Source organism: Ictalurus furcatus, chromosome 1 (assembly GCF_023375685.1).
Source record: "Ictalurus furcatus strain D&B chromosome 1, Billie_1.0, whole genome shotgun sequence".
Taxonomy (NCBI): domain Eukaryota; kingdom Metazoa; phylum Chordata; class Actinopteri; order Siluriformes; family Ictaluridae; genus Ictalurus; species Ictalurus furcatus.
Genome location: NC_071255.1, coordinates 12,155,394 through 12,180,261, shown reverse-complemented (window position 1 = coordinate 12,180,261; position 24,868 = coordinate 12,155,394). Strand labels below are relative to the sequence as shown.

The 24,868-nt window shown below is 39.7% G+C and overlaps 2 protein-coding genes across 4 annotated transcripts in view; one reads left to right on the top strand and one right to left on the bottom strand.

Moving 5' to 3' along the window:
• Nucleotides 1-69: 69 nt before the first annotated feature.
• foxj2 (forkhead box J2) lies at nucleotides 70-12,280 on the top strand. Of its 2 annotated transcripts, none has more exons than XM_053626007.1 (10): nucleotides 70-522; nucleotides 894-1,216; nucleotides 1,359-1,433; nucleotides 1,953-2,039; nucleotides 2,138-2,248; nucleotides 4,920-5,076; nucleotides 7,379-7,603; nucleotides 7,710-7,799; nucleotides 7,897-8,265; nucleotides 10,786-12,280. In XM_053626007.1, the coding sequence occupies exons 2-10, from the start codon at nucleotides 908-910 to the stop codon at nucleotides 10,893-10,895; spliced, it is 1,533 nt and encodes a 510-aa protein (XP_053481982.1). In that variant the 5' UTR covers nucleotides 70-522; nucleotides 894-907; the 3' UTR covers nucleotides 10,896-12,280. The 2 variants fall into 2 exon arrangements, with proteins under 2 accessions (XP_053481982.1, XP_053481972.1); XM_053625997.1 differs by having other exon boundaries at nucleotides 7,698-7,799.
• A 226-nt stretch (nucleotides 12,281-12,506) lies between these two features.
• Nucleotides 12,507-24,868, bottom strand: part of epn1a (epsin 1a) — a 29,479-nt gene continuing 17,117 nt past the window's right edge. The window contains exons 6-13 of one of the 2 annotated variants that reach the window (XM_053625976.1): nucleotides 22,464-22,584; nucleotides 22,161-22,303; nucleotides 21,268-21,339; nucleotides 20,745-20,828; nucleotides 17,183-17,441; nucleotides 15,024-15,188; nucleotides 13,939-14,187; nucleotides 12,507-13,604 (exon numbers count right to left, since the gene is read on the bottom strand). In XM_053625976.1, coding sequence (XP_053481951.1) covers nucleotides 13,117-13,604; nucleotides 13,939-14,187; nucleotides 15,024-15,188; nucleotides 17,183-17,441; nucleotides 20,745-20,828; nucleotides 21,268-21,339; nucleotides 22,161-22,303; nucleotides 22,464-22,584 — 1,581 coding nt within the window. In that variant the 3' untranslated portion in view covers nucleotides 12,507-13,116. The remainder of the gene's footprint in view (nucleotides 13,605-13,938; nucleotides 14,188-15,023; nucleotides 15,189-17,182; nucleotides 17,442-20,744; nucleotides 20,829-21,267; nucleotides 21,340-22,160; nucleotides 22,304-22,463; nucleotides 22,585-24,868) is intronic. The other variant, XM_053625985.1, reaches the window with a different exon arrangement.

The following is a 24,868-nucleotide window of genomic DNA, read 5'->3' as shown; positions in this document are numbered from 1 at the left end:
TTTATAAGAGATCTACTTGTCCAACACACAAGTACAGGACAGTGGGCATTGTTGCTTTATGACTCAGGCCTATCGCGGTCCTCGATATAATTTCCTCAATAGCAGACAGAGTGGGTGTGGCCATGAGAGGTAGGAGGGGGCAGAGAGCGCCCAAATAGAGGCGTGGAAAAGGAAGAGAGGAATACTGAAGGTGGAGTGTGTGACGTTCTTCAGAGAAAGGGAGGGGAGAGAGGGAGAGAGAGAGAGAGAGAGAAAAAGGAAGAACTTTTCCAAAGACATTTTTTTCTTTCTTCTCCCCCTCTTTTTGGCTTAAACAAACATTACGGAGGGAGAGGTTAAACCTTCACGACGCCTTGCCGGGCTGTTTGGATGGGAAATGAACGACTGATAAACCGAAAGAGGAAGAGAGAAAGAAAAGAAGAAGGGGAAATAAACACTCAGGGAGTTGCTATAGTCCTGTGTAACAGATGACGGCATTAAAAATTGACAGCGGGAAGCCTGAGGCCTGTTGACAGACGAGAGGCAAGAGTTCCCTTTCTTTCTTTCCTTCTTTGCTTTATTTATCTCTGCTTCACTCAATCTCTGTCTTGCTCTTTTCTCTCTCTCTCGCTCTCTCCTGCTCAAACATACACTAATAACATCTGAGTCTAACAGGAAAGAATGTAAAACTATTCATCAATCTATAGGAACATGTCCTGTGCTGAACTTCTTTTGAGAACCCTTATTAAGTTTTGTTCATCTTTTTTTTCTTCCTAGCTGGGCTCTTAGCCCAGCTAGGAAGTCATTTTAGCAATTCAAACTTTGGATTCAGGATTCCTATTGCTGTTTATTCCATTGCATTATTTGGCTCAAATCAGAACCTTTCATTCTGCCTGATTCTCCCTGCACTGCAGCAACATCCTTGACCATGACGTCAGAGCTGGACTCCAGTTTGACCAGCATTGACTGGCTCCCGCAGCTGGGAATGAGCAGTCTCCGCTCAGGGAAAGAACGAGGGGAGAAAAAGCGAGAACGAGGAAGAGAACGAGATACACCCCCGTCCATCCCATCCTCCTCCCCTCCACCAAACTCCAAAGGGAAGCCACCACATAGTTATGCCACACTCATCGCAATGGCAATAAGCTCTGCTCCAGAGGGAAAGCTGAGTCTGAACGACATCTACACTTGGATTAGTGATACATTCCCATTCTACAGCAGAGCAGGAAGAGGCTGGAAGGTAGTGCAGAGAGCTTATATGCTTCAAAATAATATTCTATTGCTTATTAAAGTGTGCTGCATGCCATATATTTGGTGAAATTTGCAAACACATTTAGACTCAAAGAAGGTTTCTGCTTTTTTTTTTTTTTCTTTTCATGCAGAATTCAATTCGACATAATCTCTCCCTGAATAAATGCTTCCGGAAAGTTCCAAGACCACAGAGCGACCCTGGGAAGGTGATATTATTCAATATTAAGAATACAAAATGTTTTAGTGACTTCAAAAGGTGGGAGGGCTTTTTACTACTGTACATACAAAACAAAATTGTGGCGCGTCCCCCGGGCTCCGATAAGTGTGTGTAGTTTTTGAAAATCAATTTCTATTATTCAGTCCACACTGAGAATGTTTATTGATTCTGACTTTCAGCCACATGCCTTTATCTCTCTGATGTACATGCATATTTTAAAATTATTCTGTAGCTTTTAGTTCATGTCAAGCATGATTACATTTAATCTTACTATAGCTTAGCATTTTTTTTTTTACGTGACAACTAAATTTGATCAGAAATGAATTGTGCTTTCATAACCCCTGCAAAGTCGATTATCTTGAAACCATTGCTTTTAGAGACCCTAGTAAACAATTATTTGCCACTCTAATCGTTTATATCTATCTATAATTCATTTCATATAATCTTAGGCCCTTGAATATGAGACATAGTTTATAGCCAAGCTAAATGTTTCCGTCTCTGTGTTCAGGGTTCTTATTGGACGATGGATGGGCCACCTGACCAACATCAGGCTAGAGGTGCAAAAAGACCTTGTCCTACAAGTGAGGAGGAGATGGTAGAGTCCTCAGACTTTATTCATTTACTATTTTGTTATTGTGGAAAACAGACATACAGTAGGTGTTGTCTTAAGCAATGCATTTTCTACTACTGCAGGAAGTCCCTGAAAAATCTCCATCCACAGTGGACAAAACACATATCAGTCAAGCTGAGCAACTCCCTCTTCCACAAGAGATCAAAATTACTCTGTCTCCACCTCCATGCAAGGTACAAATCACCTGTGCTTGCAGCTTCTGGTCTGTACACTATACTTACTAGGAAAAGGTTAAAAAGGTTCAAGGACACATACAGGACCAGGGATGATGTACCAAAATAATCCAAATAAATAAATATAAATAAAAAAAAAGTTGATTAGCCAAACCTTGCACCTGCAGATCCGTTGTAACCATAACCCGATCACAATTAGCTAGCCCAATAATTTATAGCCTGAAGGAGGATCGTGCACATTCATGGCATTCTTTAAACACCATCATCAGTCAAACACTGAACATTTGTTCAGTTATAGATTGTAGTGAAGACAAACAGTGTGAAACCTTACTCTGATATTTTTTTTTTCTGTGGGAATCAGGAATCAGCAGCTTGTGCAGGTTCATTTAACATAGGAGCCTCTGAAAATTACAAACGGTCCCTTTTAGAAAGGAAACAAAAGGAGAATGAAAATGGTCTTGAGCAGCTAGCCCAGTGCATTAACCAGTGCATTAAGGGGACCCTTAATGTCCAGGATCCATAAAAAGCAATTGGAGATGATAATAATAGTCTAATAACAGTTTTATTGTTGATTTCAGCAAATGACGCATGTATGTCATTAGGAAATTTGATAATTTGATTCGGTATGAAAAATGGATGGATATTTACAGTGGGGAAAAAGTATTGAACGTGTCATTTTTTTCAGTAAATATATTGTTATATGTGTATATGTATGTATATATATATATATATATATATATATATATATATATATATATATATATATATACATACATGTTATTCCAGTTATTCACGTGAAATTTTCACCAGACATCAGTGTTAACTCAAGAAATCTGGAGCCCAAGAGCCAAGGACCACTCAGAAAGAGCTCCAGAAACACTTGGAGGCAACAGGTTCCGTCATCACAGAGAAAACAATAGGCAATGCACTCCACTGCTCATGCTCACCCCACAAGACTCCATTACTAAAGAAAAGGCATGTCGAAGCTCATTTAAAGTTTGCTACAACTCATTTGGACAAGCCTATGAAATACTGGGAGAGTGTAGTCTGGTCAGAGGAGAGCAAAATTGAACTTTTTGGCTGTCATACTACACACCATGTTTGGAGAAGAAATGGCACTGCACATCACCGTAAAAACACTATACCAACAGTGAAGTTTGGAGATGGAAGCATCATGGTGTGGGGCTGTTTTTCATCACATGGTACTGGCAGACTTCACATAATTAGAATTGAAGGAACGATGAATGGAGCCCTTTACCGGGAGATTCTTGAGAAGAATCTGCTGCCATCCACCAGGATGATGAAGATGAGACATGGGTGGACCTTACAGCAGGACAACGATCCAAAGCATACAACAAAGGAAACTCTCAATTGGTTTCAGAGAAAAATCAAGGTGTTAGAATGGCCCAGTCAATCACCTGACTCGAATCCAATTGTACAAGATTTAAAGACAATATGTTTAGAAGAATGGGCAAAAATCACACCTGAATACTGTGGCTGATTAATTTCTTCAGACAGGAGGCATCTTGAAGCTGTCATTACAAACAAAGGCTTCTCCACTAAGTATTAAATAAATTTCAGTTAGCGTGTTCAATACTTTTTTGTATCATTCTGCTTCATTACACATAACTTCATTTATGGACTTTAATGTTTGGATTTATTTATGTGTGTGGATTTTTTGAGTTAATACTGATGTCTGGTGAAAATTTCATGTGAATAGCCTCATTGGAAATATATTTACTGAAAAAAATGTTGACCCGTTCAATACTTATTTCCCCCACTGCATGTATTTAATATTGGTCTCAAATGGAATTCGAGCCCAAAACATAAAATTCAGCATGACCTTGTGGTTGAATCAAACTGTCAGGCAGTGGCGCTGGACTTAATACTGCTCCTTACTTGATATCCCTCAAAAAATTGCGCTTAAGTCCAAGGTCAGAATCACGCATAGAGTTTAGTCAAATTTCACCCCCGCATGCATAGCTCCCACATTATCTGAGTAGAGTAGAAGTATTATGTCTGCGATCTAAATACTGCATACAAGCTTAACTTACCTCAACTCGGAATACAGCCCTTAAAAATCTCGATTTTCGCAAATCTGTAACAACATAATCTGGGAAATCCTGCTTTCTGGAACTGACCCAGTGCTACTCAGAGCTTTCCCAATCTATGGTTACTTTTCCTCTCTTTTCTTCAATCCTAATAGCCTCTTGAAAAGAAACAAATAGACTTGGATAAAGAAAACAGAAATAGGTGCACAGGACCAGCTACACCAATCACCCTCTCTTGCTAGTTACATTTCTTACTATAGTACAGTCCCCTTCAAGAGAAGGGGATAAAAAGAAGTGGCATTCTCACATCTGCCACAGAGTGATGCGTTTCAAAACCAAACTAGGTTCTGCCGGGCCTAAAATAACTTTTTGCTGAAGAAAATGGTTAATGGTTAAATGTCAAACACACCTTTCAGGGTAGAGCTGTCAGTGTACAACACAAAAACACCCAAACCAGGACATTTTTATGATTCTTTACTCTCTCAGGAGTACTGTGATCTGAACTCAAACAAAAGATAGATCAATAAAAAAGATAGACTAGATTAATAACTATGGAAATAACAGATTTTTATTCTGGGCTCCAAATGAACCTGATTCTATTACGCATGTTTTCCCATCAGCGTCCACCTGCCCCATTAAATACAGCCCCTGCCCCTGCCACTGTCCCTTCAGCTGAGCCGCCGCTGCGTTTCTCCTTCGCCGATCTCAACCTGCCGGACCTCTACACTTCATTTCAGTCTCTCTGTCGCTCTGTGAGAGAGAGAGTCACTTCACAGTGTAAGTGAAGCATAAAAAACTAGATCAGTCCTTTTCCTCCTTTAGTTCTGTTCAGTTTCTCTTATTTTTATACAATACATTTTTGTTGATATGGCACAGCAGTGCAGATTTGTCATCGCATAGCATGTGGCTTGATCCTGAGTTCGGGTAACTGTTAGTGTAGAATTTAGCATGTTTTTCGTTGTGTCTGAGTGGGTTTCATCTGGGTTCTCTGGTTTCATCCACCACCTAAATTGCCCCTATGGTGAATCAGGGTATGAATGTGTGTGTGTGTGTGTGTGTGTGTGTGTGTGTGTGTGTGTGTGTGTGTGTGTGTGTGTGTGTGTGTGTGCGTGTGTGTATGATGCCCTGCAATGGATTGGCATCCCATTGAGGGTGTATTCCCACGTCGCTCCCAGCGTTCCCGGGTTAGGCTCTGGATCCACCAAGACCCTGACCAGGATAAATCAATTACTGAAAGTGGATGGATGAATGGATGGATGGATGAATGAATCTTCCTGAAAATAATCACTTTGGTAAAATCTATGTGTGACACGTCCTATGAATCCTGCATTCATAATGCATTATAAACAGCATATGGTACATAATAGCTTACAATGTCTAGCATAAGCCTATATAATAGCTCATAAGCATATAAGTATAACTCTTGCATTTTTTTACTTCATAATGTCAGGTTATAATGTATAACACATCACAATTAATTTGTTTGCCATGAACACACCATGCACAGACTTTTTATCTGTGCACACAAGTGATAATGCATTATAGCATTTGCAGTGTTTCTAAAAGTCTTTTTACTGTACCCATCATCACTTTTTTAAGTTTTTCAAAAGATGCCATTTTATGCACAGATACAGTGCTGTGAAAGTATTTGCCCCCATCCTGATTTCTTCTGTTTTTGTGTATATTTCATACTAACTTGTTTTAGAAATTAAAACAAAATCCAAGATAAAACAAAGGCAGTTCATGCTCGAAGAATATCTAAAACTATTTAGTACGGGATATACACAAAAACAGAAAAAACTAAAAAATACTTTTTCACAGCATTGTATTATAATGCACTATGTAATGTGACATTACAGTATAAAGTCATACACTCATGCTTTGTAGAATGTTGTGCATGTACAATAACTATAACTACTTGTGAGCATTTATACAGGTTTATGGCAGATATAATGTAAGACATAACACATTAAAATACATGTATAATGCTTCATAAATACAGGACTCGGAGGAAGTTTCAGAGGAAGAAAAAAAATACAGTGCCTTGCAAAAGTACTCAACCCCCTTAAAAGTCATTAGATTGGTCTGGATTACAAATGACACAGATTGTACCAGCCAGATTATATATATATATATATATATATATATATATATATATATATATATATATATATATATATTCTAAACCAATATGAAATTTGAAAAAATGATCTTAAATTCAAAATGCATTATTTGTCAGCAGATCTTTAATTTAAAAAATTAAAAATTATAAAGAAAAATGCTGCTTGCATAAAGTATTCAGCCCCCTTCAGATTAGTACCACCTTTTTATGCAATAAAATAAATAAATAATGTTGTTGGTTAACCGCAATTTTCAAACAGTTCCACAGATTCTCAGTGGGATTCAGAACTTGACTTTGACTCGGCTGCTGTAGAACATTTACCTTTTTGCTTTTAACCACTCCTGCACTGCATTGACCTTGATTTTGGACAATTTTCCTGTTCAGAGATAAAGTTTTTCATCCAAGCTTTATTTTTTTTAGCAGACTGAAGCAGGTTCTCTTGTGATAGCTAACTATATGTACATCCATTGTCCCTTTAAGTTTGACAAGAAGCCTAGGTTCTGAGGATGAAAAATATCTCCAGCGCATGATGCTACCAACACCACATTTCACTATAGGCATTTTTTTTGGGGGGGCATCTTCACTGGGTCACTCTCATGCTTATATATGGCTCTTTTTGAGCAGTGGTTTCTTTCTTGCCACCCACTCAGAATTCTCTTGAAGTGGTTATGTGGTGCACCTTCACTTCACTCTCCTTCAGAGTGACTGTTGGTGTCACTATGGCTTCCCTCATCAGTCTCTCTCTTGGTTTTGCGCCGAGTTTTGCTTGAAGGCCTTGTCTAGGTAGTGCATGGGTAGTATGATGCAGCTGAATAAAAATCGTGACAGGAAGAATATCTGACAAATCTAATCAATTCCAGGGGGGCTGGATATTATTGCAAAACCACTATACACAGAACATCAACAAGGCTTCTTGGTAGAACAGTAGATAGTAACACTAACTTTTGTTTCTTGCAGCGGATACCACCAGTCTTCTTGGAATACCGAGTGATATTGCACCGCTCCACACACCAACGCTGCCACCTCTGTCACCTCACCACTGCCCCAGCACCAATCCACCCACACACATGACCACTAGTATGCACATCGGTACCAACTTCACGCCTAACCTTAACCCGAGTTTCACTTCTAATCAAAACCCACCGGCTAACGCTGAGCCTGACAGACTGCTACATAACAACGGTAAGTGCAACAAAGTGTCCTTGTGTGTTTATTCCTAGCCATTTCTCAATACAAAAAAAAAAAGTCATAGTCTCTGTTTTCTTAATTTTCTCAGTTGTTCCTGCAGACTGGTTCAGTAATGCTGAGTCTTTAAGAGAGAGCTTCAGAATTGCCAACAGTTTGGACTGGTCTAATATAGATCTCACCAATCACCCAGGTCAGTTTGCCAGTAGCATTTTTAAGATAATATAAGGGGGAGGGGCAATGCATATTGTTTTGCATTGTATTTATATACAATTCCTTTTGCATTTCAGACCTGGTAGAGAGCATGCGTCAAGCAGAACTCTGTGATTGGGCGCTGGATCCAGCTCTCTTCATCTCGCTTTGTGATTCGCTCAACCGCTTCTTCACTCACAGGGGTATCATCGGCTCACAGACGGGCAGCCCGTCATCTCTGAACCCGTTAGCTTCACCTCTTACCAACATGCAGTCGGCTGCTCATCCACCTCTGTCGCATTTAACGCAGCCCTCTCCACTTAGCTTACCTCCCCAGCTCCCGCACTGTAGCGGTGGTCCACCTGTTCAGAGCCACAGGAAAACTCTGACTCCTCAGAGCCATAGTCAGAATTCACAGAGGAACCTTGAAACCCAGCCAGCTGCTAGCCAGCCTCTGCCATCCAATAGTAAGTCTATACACCGAGCTAGAGATTTGGTCACTTCTAGATGATTTGTAAGAACATCGGTACACCTGTTCATTCACTGTAAGCAAAGGTTCATCGAAACTCGACAGCTGAAGATTGGATAAAGACTAGGCAACGTTTTTCATATCTTCAGCTACCCAGTTTCAGTAAGCCTGTCCCCACTCAGATTCCAGTTCTTGGCTGACAACATTGGACCATAATGTGATCTTCTGCGTTTGTATCCCATCCACCTCAAGTTTCAGCGTGTTGTGCATTCTGAGATGTGTTTTCTGCTCACCACACGTGTAAAGAGTGGTTATTTGATGTACAGTAACCTTCCTGTCAGCTCAAACCTGTCTGGCTATTCTCCTCTGACCTCTCTCAGCAACAAAGCATTTCTTACCCATAGAATTCTGTTCACTGGAGGGTTTTCTTCTCACCATTCTGTGTAAACGCTATGGAATTAAATTTGTGCCAAAAATATTGAACATATTGAAAAATATACAGTATACAATGGGAAAAGAAAAACACTCTGAAACTGAAAACAGTGAACTCAGTGGCAAAAATGTAACACGGTCTTCAAGTAAACAGTGTTCTATGTTAACAGTTTTCTAAGCTTCATTTTCACTAATTGTAGTTTTTGAATGCGCTGCCTGAGTTTTCATTTACGCTCCGCAAGTTTACGCTCACCATTCTGGCACACGTCTCACGTGTGGGCGGGGCTTCACAGCAATTTACTCTCATTGGCTAGTGCAATTTGGATCAACAGCTCCCTGACCAGGAAGTAGAGACTTCAGTGTCGCAAATTTTGGAGAGCGTTCTGGATGCGGTTCTGTGTATAGTTAGTGTGTATAGTTAGGCTTAGTGGTTAGCACATTCGCTCACACCTCCAGGGTCGGGGGTTCGATTCCCACCGTGGCCCTGGGTGTGTGGAGTTTGCATGTTCTCCCCGTGCTGCGGGGGTTTCCTCCGGGTACTCTGATTTCGTCCCCCAGTCCAAAGACATGCATGGTAGGCTGATTGGCGTGTCCAAAGTGTCCGTAGTGTATGAATGAGTGTGTATGTGATTGTGCCCTGCGATGGACTGGCACCCTGTCCAAGGTGTACCCTGCCTCGTGCCCAATGCTCCCTGGGATAGGCTCCAGGTTTCCCCGCGACCCTGAAAAGGATTAAGCGGTATAGAAGATGGATGGATGGATTACTTCATAATTAATATCTGAGGTTTGGGTAGTATCATACAACTGTTTTTTTTGAGATGAGATCTCAGGAGCAGCACAGAGCGTCATTGTCATCGTTCTCCTCCTCAGCTGGACCAAATCTCACTAGCCAATGAGAGTAAACTGCTGTTGAGCCCCGCCCACACGTGAGGTTTGTGCTAGAATGGCGAACGTAAACTTCGAGCATAAATGAACAGTTTGAAAGTGTAAATGAAAACTCTGGCATCACATTCATAAACCATGATTAGTGAAAACGAAGCTTAGAAAACGGATAAAGAATACTGTTTATTTGAAGACCATGTTACATTTTTGCCACCAAGTTCAGTTTTCACATTCGGTGTTTTTCTTCTTTGTCCTTGTATAATTTTGTTCATTTCTTGAAAAGTTGCATTCAGTACTTTTGGCAGAAATTTAACTCCATAAAACTCTAGAGTGCTGTGCATGAAAAACACAGATCAGCAGTTTCTGAAATATTCAGACCAGCCCAACTGGCACCAACAGCCATGCCATTTACCCCCATTCTGATATTTGATGTGAACATTACCTGAAGCGCTTGGCCTGTATCTGTATTATTTTATGCATTGCACTGCTGCCACATGATTGGCTGATTAGATAATTGCATGAATGAGTAGGTGTACAGGTGTTCCTAATAACATTTTCAGTGAGTATATTATTTAACCGGAGAATTATTATTATTTTTTTTACAACGTTGAGCAGGATCCCTCTATAAATGTCCCCAACCTTATTAAACATTAAACAAGTTTAGTGATGTCACTAAGAATTTATTGTAAAGGTTGCGATCATTTTGAAACCAGGTTGCGATCATTTTTTGTAGAACGGAAGCATGCACTGCTTAATAATTCTGTGTTTAAAAAAAAAATGCCACAGTCCTAACATTTAAAATATCACTCAATAACGTCATCTTAATAATAAAATAAATGCGTTACTGTTTGATATTTATTTTTGCTTATATTTCATAGGGGCCACTAGTTATAGCAGTTTTTTGAGATCTGTTTGCAAAGTAAAATTCAATAAGGTGAAGACTTACTGCATTAAACCACTAGAAAGTTACAGTAAACAACCTACTAAAAATAATGAATGGTATATAATCATCATAGTAAAAAGAATTGAGATTTTTTGTACTGTTGATGCTTTTGTTATGTCTGTAGCATTAATTTTAACATATTGCAACTGACTTTTACACATTGGATCTTGCACGGGCTTTGAAATATCAAGAGAGAGGAATAATCTTTCATCCTGTGTGTTTCAAGCCGAGTCTAACGTTACACTGTTCTGTCATCCATAGCTATTCAAGCACAACCTTTGACACCTCGAAACCGACCCGCGATGAAGCATCTCCACAGCAACAGTGAAGAGATTCAGGATGACTTTGATTGGGATTCACTGATTGTGTAAATACTTCACGGATTTTGTGGACTTGTGGAACAATTTGAAATACTGCAAAGATTTATTTATCAAGATGAGAGCTTTTGTTTAAAATCTGAAAACAAAATTCAAGTATGTCTGTTGTATGAAGCGGCGGCCCGTCAATTATATATTAGCTATTTAACAAATCCTCATTCCAAACACCCTACATTTTAAATTCCTTTGAAATACTAATTACCTCTTCTGAGTGACCAACAATAGGAAAAACACACACACACACACACACACACACACACACACACAATATATTATATATATATATGAAAAAAATTGGGCTAGTTTAAAATGCTCTGTAGCTGCCTAGATCTTGTTTTGTAGCAAGTAACTGTAATTAAATCAAATACATTTCTACAAACAAAGGCAAATACACCAAACAGTATACATGATCTTAAATAAATCAAGACACCATTGACCATGAAAAAAATAAAACATATGTCTAAGGTCAGATTATTCTGTACAGGCTAAATCCTGTTTTTACACCCCCCTCCCCCAAATGGAAACAAAACATCCTTAGTTACTATTGAACAGCTAACATTTTTGCTTGATGCAGATATAGGCTTTCCAGATTAATTCAATATTTTGACTAGGTATACATTGTTTGTTTGTTTTTTTGTACTTGAAAGTTCTTTATATGTTAATGCTTTTTTTCTTTCTTTATTTCTTTTTGCTAAGCTCAGTAAATGTAAAGCTGTTAAGACTAATGGGTAGCTGGGACTCCTTCAGTATATTTTGACTGAATATTATGTACGAAAACAGTTAAATGTTGTCAAACGTCAATTATCTTCATTTTAGCACACTTCCGTTTGCAAATATCAACTTCTTGAATTTTACCTAAATAAATCAGGCATCACAATATTCTATGCCTTGCATCAAAATAAAAATCACAGCTGAAAAATTATTAGAAATGTGACTTTGTTGTAATGGAACACCCAAAACAGAAAAACCAAACACTTCCTTTTTTTTTTTTTTTTTTTTTACATTTATTTTTTCCTCCTCCATGTTTTGAAATGTGAATATTCACAGTCAACACCATAATCTTTTTGCTTACCCAGTATAAGAGATATCTTCATATATAAAATAATTCATCAAAAGTAAATTAAGAATAACAGCACGGATTGTTATTCAGTCCCCCAAATTTGATCATTTCAAATTTTCCCAACTGATTCATCTAGGTCACAATTTTAGAAGCATTTAAAGTCCACCCACCTATTTTTTGTTTCAGAAACATACGGGAAAAAGAGTAGGTGGGCGTTGCAATGTGAGAATAAAATCTTGTGTCCCATCTGACAGTTCTGACTAATGCTTCAAGTCACCAAAAAAAAAAAAATCTGTGAAAGAAAATGAATAAAAGGACATCAGCACTAAATACAGATGCCTTCATGGACAAGCACTGAAAAGTGTCACTGTAATGCAGACAAATCCCCACGGATGAGGTTTTATGTAATAAAAACACAGCGTTAGGGTACATGGACAGACTGGACACACATGCGCACAACCTTTCTGTCTTAACGCAGATGTGTAGAAGTTATCACTTCATCAGTCTGCAATGAAATGTCAGGGTAAAAAATGTTAGACCAGGCATCGCATTCAATGGCTGTATTTCAATGTTATTTTCCTCGGTTATTTGATCCCAGGAGAAAAGGGATAATAAATTAGAAAAAAAAAATTACACATTGAATTAAATTAAAAGTAATACACCCAGTTTGTTCAGAAATGTGGCTGAAATGCAAAGACGATCTGATCTCAGTCCAAGCAGTGGGAGTTTAAGCGCTCCTTCATGCACACTCCAAGTGTCACTACTACTTCTAGAGCAAGGTGTGGGTGATTCATTCATTCCATCAGTTTATTAGTGGCTAATTTCTCTCTGCCTTTCTTCTGTCATTCAGTTCTTCAATTTCTGTGCCATAAAATAATAATTTTTTTACACAACCGCACTGCCTGAATGACCCTTCGCACGCATTCATGCTCATGTCAAGACCCCCAAAACAAACAAGAACAAAAATAACTAAAATGAAACAGACCTCTACCTCTCCCACTACCTCTTATTTCTTAGAAAGCAAATTGAAATGGAATAAAGTTAGATCTGAAATGCTTTAAATAGAACGATGTACACACATTTTCTCGTGTCGCACACTGTGGTGATAGGGCAGTTTTTCAAGTGGAAAGGTCAGAAGGGGAACCGTGAAATTTCTCAGAGAAGAAATGGATTGGTGCTTGAGCCTGTAGCCCCACCCCCTGTCACAGATCCTCCAGCACCCATGACCCCGCCTACTCCTGATGGGCCACCCAATACCAGTGCTGGCTGAGCAACTCCGCCTGAGCCCATCAGCAAGGAGTTTCCTGTAGGGCCCATGGGAGAAATTCCACTGAAAGGCATTCCCATCGGACTGGACTGTACCAGTCCCATGCTCATGCCGGGGGCCACCATAGGGACCCCCATTCCTGGCATGCTCATACCTGGCTGAACCATTCCCATTGTAGGCATTTGGCTCAGCATAGGGTTAGGAGGGACAGGACTGGTACGTAGCTGGCTTAGACCAAGCGAGGAAGGCTGAGGGGAAATGGAGGCCATTGGGGTCACACCAAACGGGTTCGAAGATGAAGCTGGCGTTGGCGACACGCCCCGGCTGGAAATGGTGCTGCCTGGAGTGACTGCCACACCTGGTGCAGGTGAGGGGCCTGTAAGAAAATGAAAAGATAAAGCAGGCATGAGTTATTTATTAGAGGTGTCTGTAGTATGATTCAACATGTACACTACAGCCAAGCCACTGTTCACTGTCCACAACATATCAGAACATAGTTATGAAGCTAAACACAGTCTACACAACGTCGTTATGCATTTTCTTTAAAACTCAAAGCCAGCCTATGCCTGAAAACTACTTTTAGTCTTTTCTTATACTTACATCAGAAAAAAAACATACATCAGTAGTTTTTCTGACTGAAGTTGGACTAAATAAGCAAAAGTGCAAAACCACTGATTCCACAAACAAGTGTTCCCATTCTGAGTGCCTACTCTGTGACTGAAGAAAAGGGTTGTGAGATGAAGTCATGGTGGGAGGGGTCTGTCTGGGTTTGGGTTTCGATGATACGAGGGAGTCCAGATCCACCAGTGATGCGTTGGGCCCCAGGAACGACTCCGGCGTTTTCCGAATCGGCAGAGAGGAGCCGAGTGACGAGAGGTCAAATGGCACTGGAGAGCCTGTGCTTCCTCCACCACCTGCATCACTGCCTGTTACTGTGGAGCCTCTCCTGTCTGGATCTCCTGTAGGAAAGTAAGAAGTGAGTGAGGATGGGCCTGAGTGATAAACAGGAAGAGAGGATTTTTAAATAATTGATCAGTGCTGCCTCCCACACGCTGAGCAGGTAATAATGCATGAACATGACGTACTGAAGAGTGGAGGGGGTGGGAAGGGGGTTGTAAAGGGGCAGAAAGCATGAACACACGATAAGGTCTGTGGAGGTTTTTATTTTAAACCGAATACATGCCAGATTTCTGACCAAATTTTATACAGCCAATTTTACAACCGGTGTCAAAACACTGTACCAGTTTCCTCTGCGTGATAAATACCAATGGAAGCTTTATTGTCTTTTTTTTTGTGGGAGAACATGGGTGAAACTTAGTTTTGCTTAAAACAAATAAGCAAGAAATATGCTGAGCAAAGCACTGACATTTTGGATGGAGTAAAGTATGGGCTTTTTAAATTGGCAAGCCAGCTAAACAGGACGCAGTAGCCAGAGCAAACAGCTGGATCAAGCCGGCTTCATCATAAAAAAAACAAATTAAAAACTAATAATTAATTTATAAAAACTGGCTATACAGTTATCTTAGTATTAATATTTTATTTGTGAAAATCAGGAAATCATGGACACACTAGATGGCAATTACTATAAACACAAGGCTTAACAAGAGGAATGGGTTATACAGTAAATTAATCATATCCTCTGACAAAATGATGCCTGATTGGTCCATTTTTATTTATTATTATATGTTCAAAGAACAGTTTGCAATTGTCATTTGTCGAGTCCTAGAAGCAAGTGCTACCTGAGCAATTCCTCTTTCCTCCTTACATGGTTGACATTATGTGTTGTGATGTGTACCTGTGCCATTTGTGTATTTAGTGGAACCACTCCAGGGGTCAGAGGTCAGAGCATCACTTGCAGGGGCAACCCCTTCCCCAGCCCAGGGATCGGATGACCCTGAGAGTGAGGTTGGGGCTGCGGGCACGGACGGAGCCCAGGGGTCTGTACTAGGAGGGGTCACGGCTGGGGAGGACAGATGAAAGGATCAGAGGTCGAGAAGTACATGCATGCAGATTACAGTCACACAAGGAGTCGAAACTTTGATACATTTTGGTAGTTTTATTCGATTCTTGTAAAAGGGAAAACTAATGATAATTAATGCCATGTAATCAAGTATCATTTTTGCACTGCAATCAGTCCATACAGGATTTCGCTACAGTTTTGAGTGAACATGCTTTTTTTGTGTGGGGAAAACTACTTCAACTGGTGAAATTGCAATTGCACAAAATAGTTTTGCATGGTCTTTCGCAGTGATGATTGTTGGTAAATGAGATCTTTTAACTGAACTCATGTTCGACGCACGTGAATCGAAGAGGGCTTTGGCTGAGTCGTGATGACGTCACGTGACGCATTTTGCTATCACCAAATCCTGGAAGGACTGTGTAATTAAACTCCTCCTGTCAGTCAAGTAATACAGAGACAAAAATGCAAATGAACAGCGAAAGCTTTACTGACTGTGAGCTCGGTATTTCACCTGTAGCAGCACACTTGTGTCTGGTTAAAAATCAAACTTGTACTAAATTTTTAAGTACCACAGTATTTGTGGGAAGGATGCATAAAAATCTCAAATCTCAAAAGACAAAACTGAATGCCCCTAATATTGAGCTATAACTATATCTGATACATTTTTTGTCCATGACATTATTCCTCAGACATAATGACATTAGTCCTCATCTCAATCTTTGACTTATTGGCTTTGTTTAACTTATGAAGACGTCTGTAAAAAGAAAGCATTGTAATTTAGTGTTAAATCTGAATTTTGATTGTTCAATGACAGACTGTGTGTGTGTGGGGGGGGGGGGGGATTTTTCGCATCAAGAATCACAATGCTACACCAGGTATTTGTATCAAAGTCAGAATGATGGTATGGTAACAACAAAGGAACAGTAAACGCAGGGTAAACACACAAGGTGAAGTGGTGGACATTTCACTCTGAAGCTGAAATACTATGAGGTTCAAAAGGATTCTTTTACTCCAGCAAGTGACCAACTGTGGATAGTGAAAGCTAACAGGTACTTTCTCCAAGACATGTGAACACAGCCAACTGCATCTTTTTGAACTGCTGCTCAAGCTGCATCAGAGAGAATCGTAATGCAATCGGAGCACAGCTCTCTTCTGTTCGTCTAATGATTCTAATTCCATTATAAAACATGATGAAGGGAAAGTCCTGCAGTTTGCTGCTCATGTGAAGAATACAACAGATTGCTGTCCCATGCAGGGAGTGACATCTACATGCTAGATATTCCTGTAGCAACTTTTATTCTTGCTTTAGGTCTCCTGGCAGTCTCTCTGATAAGTTTTCTTCTTGTCCTTACATCATTTTTTGAAGGGCCGTCCTGTTCTTGGTATTGTCACTGTGGTGCCCCATTTTCTCCACTTGTTGATGATGGTCTTTACGGTGTTACATGGTACATCTAATGTTTTTGAAATTCTTTTGTACCCCTCTCCTGATCCATATCTTTCAACAATGAGATAATGTATATGCTTTGAAAGTTCTTTGAGGACCGTTGCTTCAGCGGTCAGATGAAAATGTGATGATGTAAAGAAAATCCTACAGAAAAAGGCTGATCTTCATTTGGGGGTTATCTTGGTTTCATTTTTTTTTTATACATCACAAAAATGTGGAATTTTAACAGGGGTGTGTAGACTTTTTCGATCCAGTATACTGTATACAGTAGTGATAATGTTATTGTGAGTAAATGAATAAAAATGGTCCGAAACATCACAAATACTGTTTAAAACAGCTTAAACAATTTAAATTACTGCCATAAAAATGGTTGTTGAAATGAGTGACACACTATGGAAAACACTACTCTAGCCTACTTACTACTTTAGTCTGCACTATTTTTAGTTACACCTGTAAGTCCTGGTTACCTCAGTAAGAACGGAAACCAAATTCAGCACACGTCGTGTCGCCCCGTCCTGTGAAGACGCGTGGTTACGTGCTCTTCACTCACCTGTAGATGCCCAAGGGTCAGAATTCACTGCGGGAGATTCCCCCCATGGGTCTGTGGGAGGGGCTACTGAAGGTGGCCCGCCCCCCCATGGGTCAGTACTGGGGGGAGAGGCAGGGGACGCTGCCCCCCAGGGGTCGCCTTGGCCCCAGGGTCCTGTTGAAGGGGCAGGGGTCACAGAAGGAGGAGGAGATGGACCAGTGGAGCCTGGAGCTGCTGAACCTCCCCATGGGTCTACAGCACTCAGCTCCATCAGGGAGGACTGAGAAGAGAGAGAAGAAAAAGAACAGCACAAGACTTAATCATGGTTCTGGAGTAGGGCTGTGTGATATGGCGATATCTTATATCGTCAAACGACAGAAAAATATTGATATTGATAGATACTGTCTTATATAGTCAATGACTACATTTACGTTGACTATGTTTACATGGACAGCAGTAATCTAATTATTGACCTTACTCTGAGTAATATAATAATGTGGTTAAGGTGTTTACATGAGTCGCTTCTAGAATACTCCTTTCATGTAGCCGTTTTACATGTTATAGAACATAATTAGATTAACGGCACACGCCATTACGTCACCGCGCTACGCCGTCTGACGTCCCTCCAGAATTTCACGTATCAACATACAGTTCGTCTTCGTTATGGTACCGTATACAGTTTGGGGTGTTTTAATTAAATTTTTTTACGAACGCTTCAAGTGCAGTTAATTATTTGTCATGCTGTACGTGCAAATAGATGACTGCTTGAAGCCGTGGGCTGCGTCCTAAATCCGCGTACTTACCGTCTATATAGTAGCCGAGATACATGTATTTTTCCCCACTACAGGCCTATAGTAGGCAAGTATGCAGTTTGGAACGCAGCCGTATTCTCTTGTTCGCTGTAAAATGTTGAGCACTGCTGTGTTTTCGTGTCCTGACGCAAAATGCGGTGAAAACTCTCACACGACGTTAGTGTGATTAAGGTGTTTACATGTCTGTAATACACGCTGATAATGCGACTAAAACAGGAGTACTTCACGTCTTAATTCAATTTGTGTTTACTTCGAGTATGACCTTAATCAGATTAAGGTAATTAAAAATTGCTGTTTACATGGTAGTTTCTTAATCACAGTATTGTCTTAATCGGGTGAATAGTGGATTATTGTTGTCCATGTAAACATACTGATTGACAGCAATAATCGAATTATTGACCTTATTCTGAATAAGAAATATTGTGATTAAAGTGTTTACATGAGTTGCTTTTAGAATATTCCTTTCATGTTCCTGTTTTACATGTTATAGAACGGAGATCGATTAACGGCACACGTCATTACGTCCCCATGCCACGCTGGTTGACGTTAACTCCGGAATTTCACGTATTAACATACAGTTGGTCTTCGTAATGGTACCGTATACAGTTTTGGGTGTTTCATTTTTAATTTTAATGTGGAACCTGTAAAAAGGAAGGTACTTCTGACGTTTTGACATGGTTTTGGTATAACAAATCAGACACTGACCAGAAAACGGCAATTTTTAAGGTCCAGACAAGAATGCATGCAGTTATTTTGTATACATCATTTGTTCTTCAGTCGTGATACATCGATTCAAGATAGAAATGATCGCTATTGTGAGTTTATCCATATCGCTCAGCCCTATTTTGGAGTTACATATATTTTGAATAACTAATTTGGGAGTAAATGTAGCTAAAAAAACCCCAAACAAACAGTAAACATAATAATTGAGTAGTATATTATGTACATTATTATAGTATTATATCACAATGCTTTTGAACTCTCAAATGTGGCTGATCAGAAGGTGTGGATCAATTTTCTATTTTCCACCAAGTCTAAATACACAGAAAGTTGCATTTTGCAGTTTCTCCACAACAACTTGCATTTTTGTCTTATAAACTTATAACGTAAAAAAGCCATGCCTTTAGCAAATAAATAATCACTAACAAATTGCTGTTACATTAACACCGGGTAATACTTGACGCATTACCCTGAATGTGTGGGCAGAAACAGCAGCAATGTGCACAGCTTTATTCACACACACGCCGATCTTATGTACATTTGGGGAATGAGACCCGACGTTCACTAGATGGCAGAACAGATCCAAAACATCCATGTATATCAGGTTTCCAAGGCAAAATATAACGTTTAGTGATTTTGTGTACAGCCACGTTAAACACACTGACAAGCTCTGTTTCTCTTTAAAACTTGCTGCCGTCTGTGAGATCGTAGTCATGAGCTGTGTCTCAAATAAAAAACACTGACCTAACATTCAAAAGTATTTACTAATCTAAAAGACTTGTAAACAAAACAGAGCTTTTGGTAGGTTTAAAGGCTACATGAGGGTTTTCAAAATTCAAATAATAACTGTAATAGGAAACCGCTTAGTGGTAATACTCAATAACAGTCTAGCACAGTACACAAGTATGCGGTTTGAGACACAACCATGTTTTGTTGATTGAGATGCAACTAGAGCACTAGAGGTCGAAAGACTGATAATTGATTGCTGGAACTATCGGTTATCAGCAAAAACCCACACCGATCGTTTTTCCCGGTTGCGGGAGCGGCTGAGAAGGGTCTGCAGTCATTATACAGTACGAGAGCAGACTCTAGAGGTGAAATATAAACCATCACTGAAGTGTTTTTTTTTTCCCCCCCAAATTCATTTTGGATGCATCGGTCATTTACAACATATATTAATATTTATATATCTATCTATCTATCTATCTATCTATATATATATATATACACACACACACGTTTTTAAGTACAGTACATTTTCATGGTGCAGTCAATACTGTTTATTTTTGTAATAAAAATTCAGCAATATTTTACTTTGAGTGTTATGTTTTCATTCAGTATCAATTTGAAAAAGTATCGGTTGATTCATCAGTTATCGGCAGGCACTGCTCAACTTGGGTATCTGTAAAATCCACTATCGGTCGACCTCTAACAGACACAGTATCACATGGTGCTATGTCACCATCACTATTAATGTTGGGATTGCGCCACGCAGATGTGTCACATTCATTTCTGAGGATGTGCACAAGAGACATGATCGAGCCTTTACAGCACACGTCACACCACATTTTATACCTTAAACACACTACATAAACGCGGACATAAAACATGGCTAAGAGTAAATGATCTCAAAACAGGGTTCAATATGTCCAAGCTGAACAGAGTGATGTGTGTTTATTGCTCTTTATTGCCATCGCTCTTTTTATGGCTCAAAGCTTAGGTTGCTTTCACATTTGAGGGTATAATCAGTTGAAAGGGTGTTGCCCATTGATAAATAATAGAGGGACAAAGTCCCCCTTATGAGCTATGGTTTGGGCTGTTATAATAATGTTTAACATAATTCTTAGTTGACCTAATCACTATTATTAGGTATTACCAGAAATACAGCAATAATTCTTGGTCTGAATGTGTTTAGAGTTTCAATTTTTTTTTTTAATTAAAAAAATAAAATAAATAATAATAATAATAATAATAAAAATAAAAAGCTTTTTGTTGCCATATCCTTTAACGACGACGACTACACATCCACTCACACACACTCATGTACACACCTCCTCAGGTTTGCCTTTCTCCCTCTTGCTCTCCTCGATGGCCATCTGCAGCCTTAGATCATCTCCCCGGCGCAGACGCTCCTCCTGTCAATCACATGCCATCATTACATCAGTACATCAGTAAACAAAGCACCAGGAAGCTAATGGGAAACATGTCTCATGAGATTTAAGGCAATATTTATATCAGATTAGGAAATAATTACAGTAGTGGACGGTTTAATGGCATGCTTTCATTTCTAACACAAATTAGGTATAATTACATATATATATGATTTATAGCAACAAACTTAAGTTCATCAACCATTGTAAGAGAATTCACTCAGTCTTATTTTGCGATTGAACTTGTAGCCTTTTCTTATTAACAGTTTAAACTGATTGTTCAGTGGAATTAGGCTGAAGTACATCGAGGCTCCATTCCAAATTGATCTTTGATGTGCGATTGAATGTATTTTGGAATGTGCACAAGAAAGCGAAACGGGAGCAGCTTTCACCCCCGGGATCTGGGTGACCCTTGATCCCTGACCTCTTGGTGAGCCTCCTTGCTGAGCGTGAGCGCGTAGCGGAGTTCTGCATCCTCCAGAGGGTCAGCACTAGTCTGGGGGAGAGGGGTAGGGGGGGGTCAAGGACAGGAGTGAGTGAGTGAGAGTGAGTGAGTGAGTGAGAGGGGGCTTATACAAGTTGAAGGGCCTTAGCTCATTAGCTATGATCTCTAAACTACTACAGAATGAGAGAAAGTAGGAAGTGAGTAAGAAAGCAAGTGCAGAAGTGAAAGTGGTTGGGGAGGGGATTGGAAACTAGTTAGTGTTAGGTAGAGACAACAGCAGAACAAGACTAAGGATGTTGTCAAAAAAAAAAAAAAGCCCTAAAAATGTCATTTGAAATGACACCAGCAAAAGAAAGCCAATAGTTTTATAAGCTTTATGTTCAGTGTCAGAAATAAAAGCTCGAGTGAAGCTTCCTCCAAACAAAATGAAATCGTTTTAACGTATAATTTAGTCTGCATTAGTTTATCCTTTTATGACTGAGCCTTACCTGCTTATTCATAAGGCTCTCTGACTACAGAAGAAACAAACAGTTTGAAATATACTGCTGCAGTAATACAGACTAGACAAAATATTCAATGTTTTACTTTTCATATTCAAATGGCATTTTTGAGTTTTTTTGCTTATTGGAAATATTTGCATAGAGACAATGTTCTGATCTCTTTCTGTAAAACATAAATGAAATCTAAAAGTTTATTTTATTATTATTATTTTTTTTAAACAAGAACTGACCTGCTAACTAAGATCTGTATTATTCATGAATCCATCTTTATCCATCAAGTGTTAAATCTTAATCTCAATTTATAAAATAAATATCTTGCCCGTTTTACCTGTTGCCAGAGGACGGGACAGCTGATTGGGTGAGTAATTTTACCTGCTCCGCTTCCTCCTTGCTCATGGCCAATGCCAGCTGCAGCTGGAGGTCCTCCTCCCCTGAGCTCTGTGGCCACGCCTGGTCCGCTTCCGCACCAGCACCCGATTGAAGTCCTAAAGTAGGAGCCGAGGGAGCCGAAGACGCTGGGGGTTAAACAGCTAGGCATTATGGCTTGAAAAGCATTCATTTTTTAATGTGGCCAAGCGTGGTGTTCTTCCTCACGCTGTGCTAAACACAAACATCGCCACACTTTCCCTTTTAGCATATGAAGCAGCTCTTAATGTCATTAGTTGTCTGACTCACCACTTGAGGTCTGTGCCATCTTCTCTTTGGTCTTGAGCGCATGGATCCTCTCTTCCCGTAGCCTTTCCTCATCTTTCAAAAGAGTCACCAGCTGCTTGGCTTTCTCTCTTACATTTACACCCTGAACACACACACATTTACATTTATGGCAAGGCAGACACCCTTATCCAGAGTGACTAACATTTATCTCATTTACACAACTGAGCCGTTGAGGGTTAAGGGCCTTGCTCAAGGGCACAACAGTGGTAGCTTGGCAGTGCTGGGGCTTGAACTCCTGACCTTCTGATCAGTAACCCAGAGCCTTTAACAACTGCCCACTGAGCCACACACTCTGTAAATTATTCGAACTTCGTTATTACATATTTTACTCTGACTCAGACACAATCTGCCTCTCAGCTCACAAACTGGGGCACTGTCATGCTCTGAAACTATGGACTTTTAAAATTAGGCATCCTGTATGAGTCACACACTGTGGCTTCAACATTCTGCATAATAGTGATAAAACACTTCGCACATATTGCATGAGGTATAATAAACATTTAAATGTAATCAAGTCCACACTTCCTCGTCTGAAAAAGCAGCTTCCTCTTTGTCTCAAATCGGGAGAGGCTAAAGGGCGTTTAAAAAACCCACTTCACCCAAGCGCGTCATTTTATATGAGCCAATACACACAAGTATGTTTTTCACTCATGTTTCTCTTTAAGACATCATGACCCAGATTATTCAATCTGGGTTAAAAACATCATCCCGGGAATAACACTTTGGGAAGTGGAAAACTCTGAACTCAAAAACATGTATGATGTTTAATTGTGTTACATTCTAATGCACAGCTTTTGTTTCATTATATGCTGCTAAGGGTCTGAATGCATCAGGCAAATTTTCAAACATTTGACTTTTATGCATGTTAGATGTACAGATGCAGTTGGAAGTTTACATACACTCATCATGGACACGAAGGTCATGGCAATATTGGGCTTTCAATAATTTCTTTGAGCTTTTCTTTTTCTGGGGCAGAATGATTGTACAACATAGCTCTTTAATAAATAAATAAAAATAAAGAAAAAAATAAACAGGTATTTGGTTCACAATTTTTAATTCACTTGGGGTTTTCTGTAATCAACACAGGACCCAAATTATATATACACAGGGTCAAAAATATACATACAAACACTTGGATTATTAATTCAGTGGTGCTGAAAATAGCAAAATGTCCTATAATTTGCCAAGACCAAGGCCTCTTAATTTCCTGTTCGTGATCATGATTACAGCTGGCAGCATCTCTGTACCAACATAGAAAGGGTTTGTTTGACAACACTCATTGGATTGACCAACACACAGTACTATGGGAAAGTCCAAGGAACAAAGTGCAGATCTGAAAAAGAGGATGGTGGATTTACACAAGTCAGGAATGTCTCTTGGAGTCATTTCTAAACAATAGCAGATTCCAAGATCAACAGTTCAAACAACTGTACGTAAAAAGTTATTGGGAAGTGTAGCCACTTTGCCAAGGTCTGGAAGAAGACCCAACCTGTCACCCTCAGCTGAGAGGAACTTGGTTCGGATGGTCAGTAAAAACCCAGGAACCTCCCAGGTACAGGCCTGCTATCAACTGGAAGCTGCTGGAACATCAGTGTCACTGTCTACAGTCAAGTGAGTTTTACATCGACATGGACTGAAAGGCTGCCATCCAAAAAAAAGCCCTTGCTCCAAAATCGACACTTTCAAGCCCATGTAAAGTTTACAGCTGATCATATGAACAAAGAAAAAGCCTTCTGGAGGAAAGTTTTATTGTCAGATGAGACAAAGATTGAGTTGTTGGCGACAATGACCAGAGGTATGTTTGGAGGAGTAAAGAACACTGTACCAACTGTTTAGCATGGGGGTGGTAGCATCATGCTCTGGGGCTGTTTTGCTGCCAGTGGAACTGGTGCATTGCATACAGTGGATGGAATAATGAAGAAGGAGGACTATCTTATAATTATTCAGCATAATAATGACCCCAAACACACATGAAAGCTGGTTGTGGAATGGGTAAAGCAGGCCAACATTAAGCTTTTGGGAGGGTCTTCCCAAAATCCTGATCTCAACCGTATTGAAAATTTGTGGACTGTATTAAGTCAAGTTAGGGCCAGGAAACCAACAAATGTCATTGAACTTTACCAATTCTGCCAATAAGAGTGGTCAAATATCCAAACAGAATTCTGCCAGAAGCTGGTGGACGACTACCAAAAGCGTCTACTTGATGCTAAGGGACATTCAACTAAATAGTAGGTGTGCTGTATGTGTATTTTTGACCCTGTATGTATAATGTTGACCTTGTGTGGACTACAGAAAACCCCAAATAAATTCAAACTTGTGAACCAAATTCTTGTTTTTTATTAAAGATATGTTATACAATCATTCTG

What these genes read in the sequence shown, in the direction of transcription:
- foxj2 (XM_053625997.1), top strand. Translation starts at nt 908, where the DNA reads ATGACGTCAGAGCTGGACTCCAGTTTGACCAGCATTGACTGGCTCCCG. An exon ending in TGTCTCCACCTCCATGCAAG is followed by an intron (nt 2,249 to 4,919) that starts GTACAAATCACC and finishes TTTTCCCATCAG; the next exon opens with CGTCCACCTGCCCCATTAAA. An exon ending in AGATCTCACCAATCACCCAG is followed by an intron (nt 7,800 to 7,896) that starts GTCAGTTTGCCA and finishes TTTGCATTTCAG; the next exon opens with ACCTGGTAGAGAGCATGCGT.